This window comes from Protomyctophum parallelum (assembly GCF_964188405.1).
Source record: "Protomyctophum parallelum genome assembly, chromosome: 2".
NCBI lineage: Eukaryota > Metazoa > Chordata > Actinopteri > Myctophiformes > Myctophidae > Protomyctophum > Protomyctophum parallelum.
Window position 1 is genome coordinate 55,431,824 of NC_139699.1, and position 15,608 is coordinate 55,447,431.

Genomic DNA, 15,608 nt, shown 5'->3' on the forward strand with positions numbered 1-15,608 from the left:
GCGTGGGGACGGGGAGAGAGAGGGAGGGGGAGAGAGAGAGAGAGAGAGAGAGAGAGAGGGAGAGAGAGAGAGAGAGAGAGAGAGAGAGAGAGAGAGAGAGAGAGGGAGGGAGGGAGAGGGACTTTGAGGTGAACAGATTCTCCCAGTGTTGTGAGCATGAACCCGATGCCCCCTCCAGCATCATTGTGTCAGTTATACTGTATGGCGTGGAGCAGAGGCTAAGGGGATTGCATCAAGGCGTTCTATTCATAGAGTCTACTATAGAGCCGCCGTGAGACCAGTGGAGTTGACGCCGGCCGGCATTATTCCATCTAACATCTGTCGAACCAATCTGAAGCCCTATAGTTTCCCCCCGCCGATATAGACGAAGACAGCGCCGCCGTGGGGCTTTTCCATCGGCTGTCTTCGCCGGTTTACTCGCGATGTGTTCGTATAGAGAGGAACTGAGAGAAGTGATAACGTCCTGTTTGATGTGTTGCTTCGTGAAAGGACTTGGAGTGGTTTGTTTTGCTCTTGGAAGTATATAGCTGGTCTCTCTATGAATTCACTCATGGTCACATACTTTACAAACGGAAAGGACTATTTGAAACATCCATCTATCGAAGTATGTTCTTTCTTTCCATCTTTTTTTTTTGCTCTGAAAAGGATTGTAAAAGAAAAACTGAGTCGAAACTTTCAGCAACTGTGTGTGCGTGTGCATGGGTGTGCGTGTGCGTGGACAGCCAGGGGATACACGAACAATCCTTCATCTGTGTTTTCTTGCTTGTCTACAGAGTAAAGGCATTTTGGCCTGTCTGACTGTGTCCAGGCAACACACTCCACTCCACACTATCCCTATAGGCCTCTCTCTCTCTCTCTCTCTCTCTCTCTCCCTGCCACTGTCTCTCGCTCTGTTTGTTTGGGCCTCTCTCTCTCATCCTCTCACTTGCTCACATTTCTGTATATTAAATTGTAATTAAGAAATGCATGTTTTTGGCCGTCGTCTGGGCAGGGCACACCAGAGGCGCCACCATCAGAGACTAGCCACTCAAGATACGCTCCATATATGGCCAGTGCACGCGACCTCGCCCTTTAGGGAGAGGTCGCTTCTCGCCCTCAGGCGTCTTACTGGTTGTATACAGATTTGATACATGACGGGACAACAGCGTTGTTGAAGACGTTATGTGAGGACCAGGGCCAGCTGATCCGCACATTTCTTGACCTGGAATCTTGTCGGGGCTCGCCACCTTCCCGAGGTCCCGAGGTTCGCAGGACATCAGCTATAGGTCCAGACTGCTCATCTGGAGGACGAATAGTTTTCCTTGCAGGGATCTCATTCGCTGCTTCAAAGCATGTGTAGCATTACGCAGAAGCGAGGATTGACCCCGGGGCTCCCACTCGCCAGACCAACCCGCAACCTGTCGCTTCTCACTTCACACCGCGGACCACCGCACACGATGTCCCTCATGTCCCTCACGCGAGGATATCACGCTCCGCGTCCTGCCGACTACCCCAGATTGTAGCGTTACGCGGAAGCGGGGGATTTAACCCGGGTGCTCGCCAGACCAACGCGCAACCCGTCGTGCCAATAGGGCTGAGCCTGATTGGCAGGGCTGTTGCGGGCTGGGTCTTGGCTAGGGGGGGGGGCTACACATGCAAAGTAATGATTGAGCTCATTGAGGATGTGCTCATTGTCCTCGCATGATGATGGAGCCCCGTTAGAGCCTGTGAATACCCTGACACATAGTCCATAGAGTCCTGGAAGAACTGTCAGTAGCCCGTCTGTGTTGTTAACCGAGCTGGGCAGCAGTGCATGCATGCCGTGTTCTCTGACTTTGACTTTGTTATTGACAAAAGTGAGAGTGAAAGGTCTTTAATGCGGTCGATGAACAGTGTTGCCCGTGAACACGCCATGGTATCAAATGTCAAATTAACCCATTCTGAACGGGCACCCATTTTGGTGTCAGCATCATGTTATGCTTGAGCTATTTAAAAATAGCAGATCTACAAGCTCATATCGCGCCACCGAGTGGCGCGATACGAGCTTGTAGGTCTGCTATTTTTGAAAAATCGAAGAACGACTGACATTTTTAGAATCTGATCTCAGGTCAGAATGGGTTAATCAGACCAGTGTGTGTCCGGCGGAAACCTTGTATGAATCTGATCTCAGGTCAGAATGGGTTAAGCACTGATCATCTATAATACCTGCATGCACATCACTCTTTACTCTCACTGTTTACCAATCCTTGTGTTCAGGTGGAAACCTCTTGTGTCCAAGCCTGTCACTTTTCAGGATTCAAATTAAAAAATTGCTAAAGTATCAGGTCTACAAGGTCAATGTTGTGGATCTGCCACTTCTGATGCTTTCACGTGACACTGCAGTTGTGTAGTATCATCAAATACGCAGGCGTTGATTTACAAAGAAAAAGGTTTGATAATGTGGATCAAAGAGGGGACACATGGGGACACACACTCTGTTTGCACTTATGTTCAGTATTTGATTTGAGAACATGAGTCCATTGAGAGAGAACATATCGCTTTTCAGAAGAGCCCTCTTCTTCAAAATTCAGACAGCACAGACTGAAAGGAAAGCAAATGGCCCTGAACTCGTTTGTGCAGCTTCTAAAAAGTGGTGCGCTGATGAAATGTCAATGGGTTCTTTGCAGATTTTTAACCACTTCAACCCTCTGGACGCTTTGAGTTGATGGAATGTTTTTCTTTTGTCAGTCCACACCAATTCGACGAAACGAAAACAACATTAAGCGTATTGTAATGTATTGCAAAAGTAGGCTATGTTATTTTCTGTATTTTTAAAGACACTCGAAAAATATTTGATGGGAATACGACGACGTCGTAAAATGTTGCTTCAAGTTAAATCGATACAAAGCTTTCGCACACCCTGAGGTGTGTAAGTGAAACAGTGAACAGCAAGGTACATGCACCATCAGCCTGTGTGTACCGATTTTCATTTCCATTTTCAAAAATAGCAGATGTACAAGCTCGCAGCACAGCACAAAGTGTGTTTCTGCATCACAGACATGACTGTGTGTAGCAGATTATGCACCACGAGGCGTATCTACTAAGGAGCGCAATAAATCTTTACTGTGCGCTAAAAGTTTAGGAGCCCAGCTGGCCCCACTTAGCCCACTGATTTACTATGACCTCCCATTCAAATCTCATCAAACGCAATTTGCCAATTAGAATAACAGAGGCATTAATATGGATCCATATGTCAGTGGCTTGGACCACACACAGCCCTGCACGTAGGAAGAGAAACATTTTATTGTCCTCACACAAGCTGGAAAAAAATAAAGAAAGAAAAGACTCCAGCCATGTCCTCCTATTGCCATGAGCCAATTTGGTGTCCCTGCAGATACGTCTTCTTTTCCTTTCGGCTTTCCCTCTCTTTGGCCTTCCTCTATAGGCCTCCTGCCTGTGAGTTCCAATCTCAACATCCTTCTAAACCGATATACTCACTTCGTCTGTACGTGCAGTCCAAACCATCTCAGTCTGGCCTCTCTGGCTTTATCTCCAACACATCTGACATGCGCTGTACCTCTGATGTACTCGTTCCTGATCCTATCCATCCTTGTCACTCCCAGAGAGAACCTCAACATTTCAGTCTCTGCTACCTCCAGCTCAGCTTCCCGTCTTTCCCTCAGTCTGCAACAGGCAACTGTCTCTAAACCATACACCGTAGCTGCTCTCACCACCTGCCCTGCGGATACGTACATTTTACAATTCAATTCAAGTCTCACAAAATTCACGTCACTGTACGCAACTATACAATTACAATTTTCAACCATTTTCAATGTATTCTGCTGCGCTATATTGCAGCAGTTATTTATTACATGTGCTGGTATCTGAGAGAGACAGTATGTCTCTGATGGAATATTCTCTCTCCTTTGGTGACCTCATTCTCACAAACAATGTCAGTCACTCATTCCTGAACCCTGTCGTCCCTATTATGGGCATGTATGGGTGAAAATGTTAAAAAGAAAGTTAAAATAAATGTTTAAAAAGAGCTGAACCTCCCTCAAATTTCGGCTTGATAGTCCAGTCATTTGTAGGATAATGAACAGTGGCTGTGCTATTTCAGATGGCGGATCGACTCACTAGTAATCGTATAACTTCCACCAGTTATGCTTTTGTTTTTAACGCTTACATTTTTCTTTTTGTTCTGTTTTTTTTTTTCATTCCAATATAGTTTTTTTTTTTTTTTTTTTTTTTGTCTTGTCCTCTTCTTTTGATTTGATTTAAATGTGGTGTTCATGGTGTCTAGGTCTTATTTTGTCTCGGTTGAAAGTCTTATTTAACCCATTCTGACCGGGCACCCATTTTGGTGTCAGCATCATGTTATGCTTTAGCTATTGAAAAATAGCAGATCTACAAGCTCATATCGCGCCACCGAGTGGCGCGATACGAGCTTGTAGGTCTGCTATTTTTTGAAAAATCGAAGAACGACTGACATTTTCAGAATCTGATCTCAGGTCAGAATGGGTTCATCAGACCAGCGTGTGTCCGGCGGAAACCTCGTATGAATCTGATCTCAGGTCAGAATGGGTTAACACCTGTCAGCTTTGATGCAGCGTGCGTCAGAAGTGGCATGACGTATATTATGGAAGTGAGACACGGAGACCCAAGAGAGAGGCTGAGCAGCTGATGAGGATGATCAGATGGATCAGTGTGTCACTGAGGGAGAGGAGGACCAATGCAGAGCTCAGACAGAGGATGAGCAGACTGCGATGGTACGGACGCATATTAGTAAGGAAGGAAGAACAATTTAGGTAAAGGAGGTAATGACCCTTCCCGGTGGAAGAAAGCCATATCGAGAGTCCAGTCTGGAAAGTGGACTTTAAACCGATGACAGCTTTGATGCTCCATTACCGTTTTGATTACCGTCATGACTGCCTTTCTTGTCAATATCGTCATGCAAGAAAGGCACTATATACAGTAAATGCTAAATTGTACCATTATTTATGTTATTGAGGAGCGCTAGCCCCTCCTATGTCCTCCAATGTCCAGCAATGTCTTAACACGACATTGAATGTTATTGAAAATGAATGGCCATTTTTGAGTGTTTGTGTAAACACAAACATTACGTAAACACAAACATTGATACAAAAGTGAGGACGCAAAATGTGATTGGCCGGAATGTGATGATGTACAGTATGATGATGATAAGAGCGCCCCTCACTTCACACAGGTGTGATTTTGTATACATCATCTTTAGCTTTTGTCCCCACACGTCTCATATTTGCCATTGACAATGAAATGAGGAATTAGGTCGTACTGTAGCTCTGTCAAATTTTACAACACAAACATTAAATGCCATTGACAATGAAGGGAAAATGTACGTCATATGTAGACGAGCAAATCGGCTAACCAATCACATTAATGCAGTTGTTCATACTGTATGATGATGTATGATGATGTATGTATGTATGTATATATAATGATAAGAGCTCACTTCACACAGGTGTGATTTTTTTTATACATGATCTCCTGCCTCAGTAGCAACGTGGGCAAAAACGACGGCTTGTGCACTTTTAATAATGCAGATGCATTAGTGTTTAGCAAAAATGACCTCATCAAGCTAAGTTAAAGTAAAATAAGATAAGATAAGGCAAAAGATAAGATCAGGAACACCCTAATAACATTGCAAATAAACCAACTCTGCCAGGTGGAAACCTCATTATGTCCCAAAGTGGTAATTTATGAAGAAAATACAAAAGGTTGGAGATAAGAGGTTTCTGCCCGACAGCGACGACATTATAATGTTGGAATCAGACCTTGTGGGGCATGCCTTGGGGGTCAGTACTGTTACCTCAGCCTTTCCTCCTCCTACAGTAAACAATAAAACCTTACGCCATGGAGGTTGTCCCAGCCAATTTAGGGCACTGTGTTCATAATCAATATGAGGCAACCTTTTTAACTAAAGACTATGAAAAACGGCATGTCAGATGCTTTTGACAGAGCTATAAACAAGGCAGCCGCACACGTGACTGTTGTCAAAGACGATTTACAGCCAGCCTACTGTATGGTGTATACTGTAGCCTCCAGTATCACGTAAAGTACAGTACAGTAGCTCCCTGCAGAAGTAAATTGTTGCCGATCCAAAAGCTCCAACAACTTTAGCTTTCCCCCCCCCCCTTTTTTTATCCTGAAAAGTAGCAGTTTTGGACATGAGGGGTTTCCACCCGACAGAGGCAAAATGCTGCTGTGGTCTGGCCTAAAGCCAGATAGCATAATCAGACCTCAATTGAGAGTTATTAATTAGAAACGTCTGCAGCTGGGAATTAATTAAGAGTGTCCAAAAAAAAGGTGCCTTCACGGCCTATAGCCTGGGGATAGGATGATCATTATGCATAGGTCACTGGGATCTCAAGTTCTCAACACTGCACACCAGAGGTGGAACAAGTACTTTACAAGAAATTCTCCAAGGAGAGAATACCAGCACTCACGGACATGTCATTTGGTTTAAGGCACTTTTTTATTATTTTAGATTTGCACAGTATGCTGCAGAGCAGACAGCACAACGTACGTGCTTTGGCATATAGCCGTCGTCAGCGTTATACTATCAACAAGTAGGAACAAGTACTCACATGTTTGTTTGTTCTTCCACAGTAAAAGTAGCATTTACCACAATGTAGAAATACTCTGTTGTCATTAAAAGTCCTGTTTCAACATTTTTACTTTGCAAATATAAGTATTGGCATCAGTGTGCACTTTTTTAGCACTGTCCTAGAAATTATTAGAAGTAACAGGGTTTCCATCTGCAATGCCAAGTCATGTAAGTTTTGGCTCCTTACTTGTAAAATGCTCATACTTTTGAAGTCTGAATTATTGTCTTGCCTCCATTGTAACAATTTCTTTTAATGATTAGATGTACCAAAGTAAAAGTATGGAGTATGTACAGTAAAGTGCAGCCCCTGGCCCAAGAAACTATCGTGTTTTTTCACAGTCTAATGTTTGGCAGGTACACCTGAGTTTGAAGAGCATACACGCTGGCTCCCATCCATGTGTGTGGGGGTGAGTAGTGGACAGCACTGTTAAACACAAGAGCTGAGCCAAGGCTCCAGCCATGATGGGCATGCAAGTGGAAACAAGAGATGACATACTGTAGGCCCCATTTAGACTGCAGTCACATCAAGTCAAATCCGATTCAAATCAGATTTCTTCTCTCAAATCAGATCTTTGAAATCTGATTTGTTTAAATATGTCTTAACGCAAGTCACATACAAGTCACATGGAAACCGATTTAGATCAGGTTGTTGCATTCAGACTGAGGCCTCTTTTAGACGGCGACCATCTCCATATAACACGTCAAAGTCCCGTTGCGTTCTCATTTTTTCTTACCCTTTACACGAGAACGCACACGTTATGATATGATGTGCTATTATGCTATACTGTCGCTAGGTGGCGATAACGGGCTGCCAAATAGACAGGTCACCCACGTACAAGAAGAAGAAACCTTCACGCAAGCCTGCGCAACACGGCTCTGGGCGCGCCACGGGATGGTATATATTTTATAATACATTAGGCTACATAAACGCTGCTGCCGCGGCTGCCGTCTATCACAAGGCTTTTTATTTACATCATGGTTTTACATTCAACATCGCTGATGAGCAGCACTTTGTAGGCGAGGAGGGAGGCTTGTTCAGGAACTCCATTATATCATAATGATATGGCTCTGCATCAATGTAATAAACATATGCGCTGTGAGCCAACATGAGCCATGATGTCATAAGTTTTGCGGATTCACCGTTTTGCCTGTTTATATGGAGACCATAGGAAACGGTGTTCTGAATGATTTCCACTCTGGAAGGCGGTTTCACTTCGATGCGTTTTCACCTCCTGAGAACACCGTTCTCGTCTAAATGACAGCGCTAAACGGTACTTTATTTTGCCGTTTTTTATGAACACCATCCTCGTGTAAATAGCACCTGAGACAGCTCTCCTGAAATCAGATCTGAATCAGATTTGAAACCACCTCTGAATGTGGCTCAAGTCACATTGGGAAAAAAAAGTGTGAAAAGGGTGCCATTTCTTTTAACTGCTTTGATGGCAATTGGATGATTTGAGGCATTTTATTCCAAAAATGTGTTTTGCAAAAATCCACCTGTTGGTGGCGCTATAACAGGCCAATGTGAAAAGGTTAAGATATATTCCTCAGCCTAGTATAGGAAAGTCTGTGAAAGATTTCACGTAAATTGCACGCTGCGTTCATGATTTGAGGCTTTTTGTTCAAAACGGGCCAATCCTGCAAACTTTGAAACCCAATGTTAGCCTATAGATAGAGCGTCGCAGTCCCTCCCCCTTTCAGAACAACGAGTGGCCCAGGAAATGAATCTCAATGCATTTTCCTCATAGACTTTTCAGAAAGTATTTATTTAAAGACCTTTTAAGCGTCGTACGAAGCCAACTCTTGTCGTGACAAATCATGACAAAACAAACAAACAAAGAATTAGAAAGTTAAAAAAAAAACACTTTTTTTGTTGTTTTTCTTCTTTGTAATTATTTGTTTGGTCCAAAATATTGTGTGTGTTGTCATTATTTGTCACAACAAGAGTTGGCTTCGTACAACGCTTAAAAGGTCTTTAAATAAATACTTTCTGAAAAGTCTATGAGGAAAATGCATATCGGACAGATCTGTCTAGAGCACATCACTATAGAGATACTGTGTAACGATTTGCGGGATTTTTGGACAGAATCTTGAGATGCAATATCAAAAAATGTGTTTTACAAAAGTCGGAACCGTCCTGGAAAATTTGAGGCAAAGGTTCATCATTGGCTTACAGGGAGTGTGTGTGCAAAATTTGGCATCGACCGGGTTAACGGTGCCAGAGATTGGCTGTACACAGGCGGACGGACGGACGGACGGACGGACAGACGCACGTATATGTACGCACCAGGGGGGCAGTCAGACAGATATTTTGTGAAGCCACTAAGGAAATCGGGACTTCCTGAAAGTTCATATAATGGCCTGTTGTGGCGCTGTCATTGGGCCCAAAAAAACCCCCATAGAAGTCCATGTATTTGGGCCCAACTTCACCTAGACTGTATTACCTTAATAAACATGGTCATGAATACTTTCTGCTTCCAGTAACTAGTTTAAAGTCTAATTTCTCATGTCATAATATTCTTTTTGGAAAATGATGGTCCCATTTATAAAAAAAATTACCATAAAGTCGCATATGTTCTGAGGGGCGTGGCTACCATTACAGTTTATGATCGGGAGCCACCCCCCGTTAAGTCAAAAAGAAAAACAACGAAGAAGAAGGGGGGAAAGTCCCGCCTCGTTGTCTGGGCCAGCCAATGGCCAGCTGGGCCCAAACGGAGCCAGCCAATGGCCAGCTGGGCCCAAACGGATCTAGAAAGATGGCGACTTACAGTTCAAGGACTGACAGGCTTCATTTTTCGTCCATATCAGACCCGGAGAACGCTTTGTCCATATATTTTTTACAGTCTATGGTACGCACACACAGACGGACGGACAGAGTGCAAAACATACTCTCTCCCCAGGTCGAGACAAAAATCTGATTCCATGTGACCAGTCTGCATTTAGACTTATTTAAACAAATCAGATTTCAATTTGGATGTGGCACAGATCTGATTCAGGCTAGATTTAGGCTAGATGTAAGTGTAAATGGGGCCATACTGTAGTCTGTAGTGTAGTTGGTGGATGTGGGGGGATTGAGAGATGAATGTGGGGCATGTGTGTGTCAGGGTGGGCGGACGGCCTGATTTAAATACTTCTACATGGTGAGAGGGGAAACTGCACCTTCAGAAGGAGGTAGGGGTTATCTCAATGTCTTCCTGAGCAGTGGTCTCAAACGTTTTCCCCAGGTCAAGGACCCCCCAAATCTGAAAAGGTCTTGTGCCAGGGAACCCCAGAAGAGATGATGTATTAAGAAAATTCAATATATTTATTTATTTTTTCAAAAACAGCAGATTTTTAAGCTTTCAAATTCAAAAACAGCGAAAGCAGCAGACCGACAAGCTAGAATATTGGGAGATAAGCGGTTTCTGCCCGACAGCAAAACAGCACCCAGGGCACAGAGGGTCATTAACACGGCACAGAACATCGTTGGCTGCCCTCTCCCCACGCTACACTGGAAGACCTACACAGATCCCGCTGTCTCAAAAAACCGCAGGACATTATAAAGGACACTTCCCACCCCGGTCACTCCCTGTTCGAACTGTTGCCATCAGGCAGACGGTACAGAGTGATCAAGTCAGGGACCATCTTCTGTCCCCTGCTAAGAAATGATCTGTTGCTGCAATGCATGTTTTATTTATATCTGCAATAGGGGTTTGTGCAATAACAGCTGCAATACTTGTTTTATTTATATCTGCAATATGGGTTTGTGCAATAACAGGAAGTACGGTAAATACAATTTGTTGTATTCGTTTTCATAGTTTTTTATATATATTTTAGTGATTTGATGCAATGATCGGTTGGCACTTTTGATTTCGTTGAACATGTTACAATGACAATAAAGATCTGTCTGTCTGTCTGTCTGTCTGTCTGTCTGTCTGTCTGTCTGTCTGTCTGTCTGTACCTGTGGTGACAGTGAGCCTGGCCTCTTGGCTGATGCTGGTCCTGGCAGTGTTGGCGGCCACACAGCGGTACGCCCCCTCGTCCTCCTGGGCTACGCCCAGAATCTGGAGCACACCGTTGGGCAGGGAGATGAACCTGGCAACGCACAGGGGGAGAGAGAGAGAGAGAGGGAAAATTAGCCACTGAAGCACTGAGCCCCTGAAACTTACATAGCATTTTAGGTGGACATAGATAGCACTCTATAGTGTATACGCATAGTTTCATCATATAGATATTCCACTGTATATGTTTATTTTTACCTCCTTACATGATATCCTGTTTTTGAGTGGTGCAACCACTCCTACAACCAGCAATGTCCGTGCGTATCTATGTATCACGTATCTATGTATCAGTGGTCTGTCATGAGCACGAGTATGTGACTTATTAGTACCAGTAGGGGGCGCCAGAAACAGAGAGAGAGATAGTGATGTGCCTGCTGCGGTGCTGCCTGCTAATGACAGAGAGAGAGAGAGAGAGAGAGAGAGAGAGAGAGAGAGAGAGAGAGAGAGAGAGAGACAGAGAGAGAGAGAGAGAGAGAGAGAGAGAGGTGGTGGGGGGATTGCACCACTCAGTTTACACAGGTGTGAATTTTATATAGAAGTGTATATTTGTACGTCTCTAAATATTCGGATGAATTGAAAATGGTGGACCCTGTTGTAAACAAGTGTAAAGCTTTATCAGTGTGTCGTCCACAGTAACAGTCTTTGTGTTGAGTTGTGCTTTCATGTGAAATGTACCGATTCTGCAAACTGTTAATTAAGGCTGTACCCTAGCCCTGTTTTTAGGACTCGAACTTCGGCAGGAATTTACGAGCGAACATCCGGACCATTTGTTTCTAATTAATTAATTTCTCCGAGTGCTTTTAACCAGGCTGCAATTCAACACGAGATATCCGCCTTGAACTTGATTAGCGCAGCGCTGAAGAGAGCGCAGTGCCCTCTCTTTATCAATCTCTCTTGTCTCTCACAACACACACACACACACACACACACACACACACACACACACACACACACACACAGTGTCAAGTGGCTCTGACATGTGCTCCGCGAAAACATGCTGATATGCAAGCTCATCATTCCATAAAAATGAGCCATGAGTTGAATGAGTTCTCAAGCAGCCCCCAAAACATGGTAATTGTGAGTACCTGTACGACTGTCCATATTTTTTGTCAGACCAAAAATGCTTCCCAATGTCTCTCTTGCTGGCAGGCAGCTAAGACGAGAGTGTACAGTAGCTTGCTCGTTAGCTGTCTCGTTCATTAATTTGTTCCACCTGTGTAGGCTACTCTCAGAAGCGCATTGAGTGTGTGTTTGTGTCACTGTGTTTGTCTCTTCTGCTGTCATGCAGGACTTTCAAATTATTGTAAACACAACATGAACATAGTACTCTTATTATGCATATTGCATATTTTCGAGTAAAATAATAATACATTATTTAATAAATAAAAAAACAAATGGTTCAAGCCCATTAATTAAGATGAGCAAACGTTTGAACCCTGAATGTTCTGGGACTTACTGTTAATACATCAATCAATCAATCAATCAATCAATCAATCAATCAATCAATCAATCAATGTTAGGTTCTTAGCTTATGTATGATTCATGCTGACTATTTTAATGTAGGCCTATTTGATGTATTAGGCCTACCATGCTTTTGTTCTTGCTTACTGTAAATCGCTCTGGATTAAGAGCAGAGTCTGCCTAAATGGTAAATTGTAAATTGAAGCCCAGTGGTGGATTTTTTTTTTTTTTTTTTTTTACTTAACCCTAGAACACTACACATGGGTGATTTTCACCCGGACGATTATATTTTTGCAATTTTCATAATGTTGCTGATGTGTGAGGTGGGTGGACATGTCTTCTTAATGTCTTGATGAATTGAAAACATATTATAGACCACAATGGAAACAAGCCGTCAGGGCTTTTTGTGTTATCATTTTAGCATCATTGTATAAATGTACCTCTACGTACTTTTTTCAAACTGAAAACTTGGTAAACATTTCTGTTTTGAAAATGTCTTGCAGGCCCCAAAATAGGGACGGCAGATGAAAAGGGAGACATACAGTAGATAGAGAAAAAACAATGGGAATATATAGTCAAAAAGTGGGAAAAGATTTTGTGGAAGCAACCAAGGACAGCAAACAAGGACAAATAAGAGACACAGAAAGATCGATAAGGACAAACCCAAAAGACATATCGGGTGGAAACCTCATAAGTCCAACGCGGTCACGTTTCAGGATTCAAATTCAAAAGTGGGAAAAGTAGCAGATCTACAAGCTCGAAACACGGAGTGAAGCTTGCACATCTGCTACTTTTACTGTTATGATCAAGCAGGACATTAATTTACAAAAAAGAAAAGGTTAGAACACAGAGATGAGAGAATTCCGCTCGACGGCGATGATATACAGTATAGACAGGAGGGTGCACGCGGCCCGTGAAAGGCAAAGGAGAGCCTGGGAGTGGGATTAGTGCTGTGAGACATCAAACAACACTCATCTCCCCCTTTTGACTCATGCTGTGTCCCTCAGACACTCAGACACCTCCACACTGTCTTCAGGAGAAAAGCTGCTGGAGCAAAAAAACAATTCCGCAACGGCGGGGTTGAAATTACTGCCTGCATTCAGCGGGAGGCTGAAATGGAGAAATGGCAGCGGGCGGAATGAAAAGGCAAAGGTTGTTTGCCTGTGACAGACGCGCCGAGTCAAACTGGGTCAGAGATAATAAAGACAGCATAAGTCTAGAGAAAAGCCCAGGGAGACGGAGACGCACGCACACACGCACGCACGCACGCACGCACGCACGCCGTAGACCAGGGACTAGTGGTGGAAGAAGTACTCGGAAGTACTTTTTTGCTTGACTTAAAGGACAACTTCACCCATTTTTTGTTCTACTCTGCCTGTGGCTGTGGCTGTGTTTTTTCAAGATAAAATATGTCAACATTTGTATTTAGATTTGTAATAAGCATACTAGCATGCTTACTTTCTAGGAATATAAAGCCTGCAGTATCTATTCTATCTATCCATCTATGGCCAGCAAGTCTACATCTGACCTCACGGACACCAGATTAATAGTTTCCGCGCAATCTCGCCCCCTAAAGGGTGAGGTCACGCTGAAGCAACAACGTTTTTTGTCAGGTTATGTGTCTGAGATGGGCTGTGGGCCAGTTCCAAAACGCCACATAATCGATGGGGAATCCAAGCAAATAGAAACTGCAAGCTTTCTATTCCTGGAAAGTAAGGACGCTATAAATTATAGCATGCGGGTGCAGTACTTAGTTTAGACTAAGTTAGTTTTTGGTTTAGACTAGTCATTGGTTAGACCAGTCATTAGTCCTACAACTACAACCTATCTCAAACCCTCAGCCTAAACCTAACCTCCCACGGGGCAGCATGCCTAAACCTAACCTTAACCCATGTCTAACCAATGAACTAAACTACGTATGCAGTATAGCATGCTCCTATAATGTAATGGAAGCCATTGTTCTTGCGTTAATAAAAATCACACCCATGTGAAGTGAGGGAAGCTAATATATTAAAGTCTATCTCATGTTGATTATGTGATGTAATGGTGATGTAAAACAAACGTCGGTGCCAACACAAACATTAAATGCCATTAACAATAAAGAGACAATATGACGTAATGTGTTACAAAATGACGTACATTTTCCCTTCATTGTCAATGGCGTTTTTAATTCCTTTGCTGCCCCTAGCGTTAGCATGCTGGTACTTCTCGATATGCCGCCCGTCCAGGCCCACTCTATGGAGCTGGATTTTTAAATCGCATCGCTGGCGGTGACGGAGGAGGTCTATACTAGCCGTAGCAATGCTACAAGTTAAACAGACGGACGGTGCGTTCATATACAGTATGGATTAAACGGTTGTCTACGATTATACACGTATAGCTGGCATAGATAGGTCCCAATAGCCTAGCTACCTTTATAAGCGGTAGATGGCAATAACATAATTAAAACAAACATTTAACTAAAAACAAACATTAAACCTGTATATCCCCTTAAATAAAAAAGAAATAAACTTCCAAACAAGTTGTTTGGAATAAAATAAACCTACGATGATGTCACTGGTGGGTTTCTGAAGTGTCCAAAAAGAGTAGAATAAAAATAATAATGAATGTAAACACAAACATTATGTGAACACAAACAATGAAGACGAAGGTGAGGACGCAAACTGTGATTGGCCGGAATGAGATGATGTACGATTATATATGATGATGAGAGCGCCCCTCACCTCACAAAAAAAAAAATCCATTTCATCATGAGCATTAGTGAGGATTGAGAATGGGCGAAGTCGTCATGCAAGTACACATCTTTAAATAAATGTACTTTGTTACTTTCCACCACCTAGACGCGGCAGAAGGCGGTTCATCTCTCGGGTGGAATTACTGGCTAATTTATCAGTATTTACAGCATAGAGCATGCATGCAACCACTTTACTTCTCCTCTCTCTCTCTTCGACAGACAGACAGACAGACAGACAGACAGACAGACAGACAGACAGACAGACAGACAGACAGACAGACAGACAGACAGACAGACAGACAGACAGACAGACAAACAAGGTCAGGTTTCCGGTCGCTTGCTTGCTCGCTCACTCGCAGACTGAAGGCATGTTACCCCCCCCCCCCCCCCCCAGGGCTCTGGCATTCAATAGCCAGACCATAATAACCTACACCACCTCCATCATAACCTATTAATCCCACAATAAATCTGATCAGCTACAGACAGGAGAGAGAGCCAGGCCGCAGGAAGAAACAATTCCCGCGAGAGAGAGAGAGAGAGAGAGAGAGAGAGAGAGAGAGAAAGATTTCTAACAAATGCATGTTGTGCTTTTGTGTGAGCTTTTATTTTTTTATTTATGTTTTGTGTGGTTGCAGTAAGTAATGTACCAGACTAAATGTATTGCCTGACTTTATTCTAGATACACATTCCATCTACACCTTTTGTGACCTCATGTCAATACATCATCGACGTGATACTGTATAGTGAGCTGCTTGCACCTCTTTCTAAG

At 43.3% G+C, this 15,608-nt stretch overlaps 1 protein-coding gene across 1 annotated transcript in view; it reads right to left on the reverse strand.

Annotated features, from left to right (window-relative positions):
- Positions 1–15,608, reverse strand: part of igdcc4 (immunoglobulin superfamily, DCC subclass, member 4) — a 153,630-nt gene that overhangs the window by 52,915 nt on the left and 85,107 nt on the right. The window contains exon 4 of the mRNA XM_083760046.1: positions 10,545–10,678. Within this exon, the coding sequence (XP_083616172.1) occupies positions 10,545–10,678 (134 nt within the window). The remainder of the gene's footprint in view (positions 1–10,544; positions 10,679–15,608) is intronic.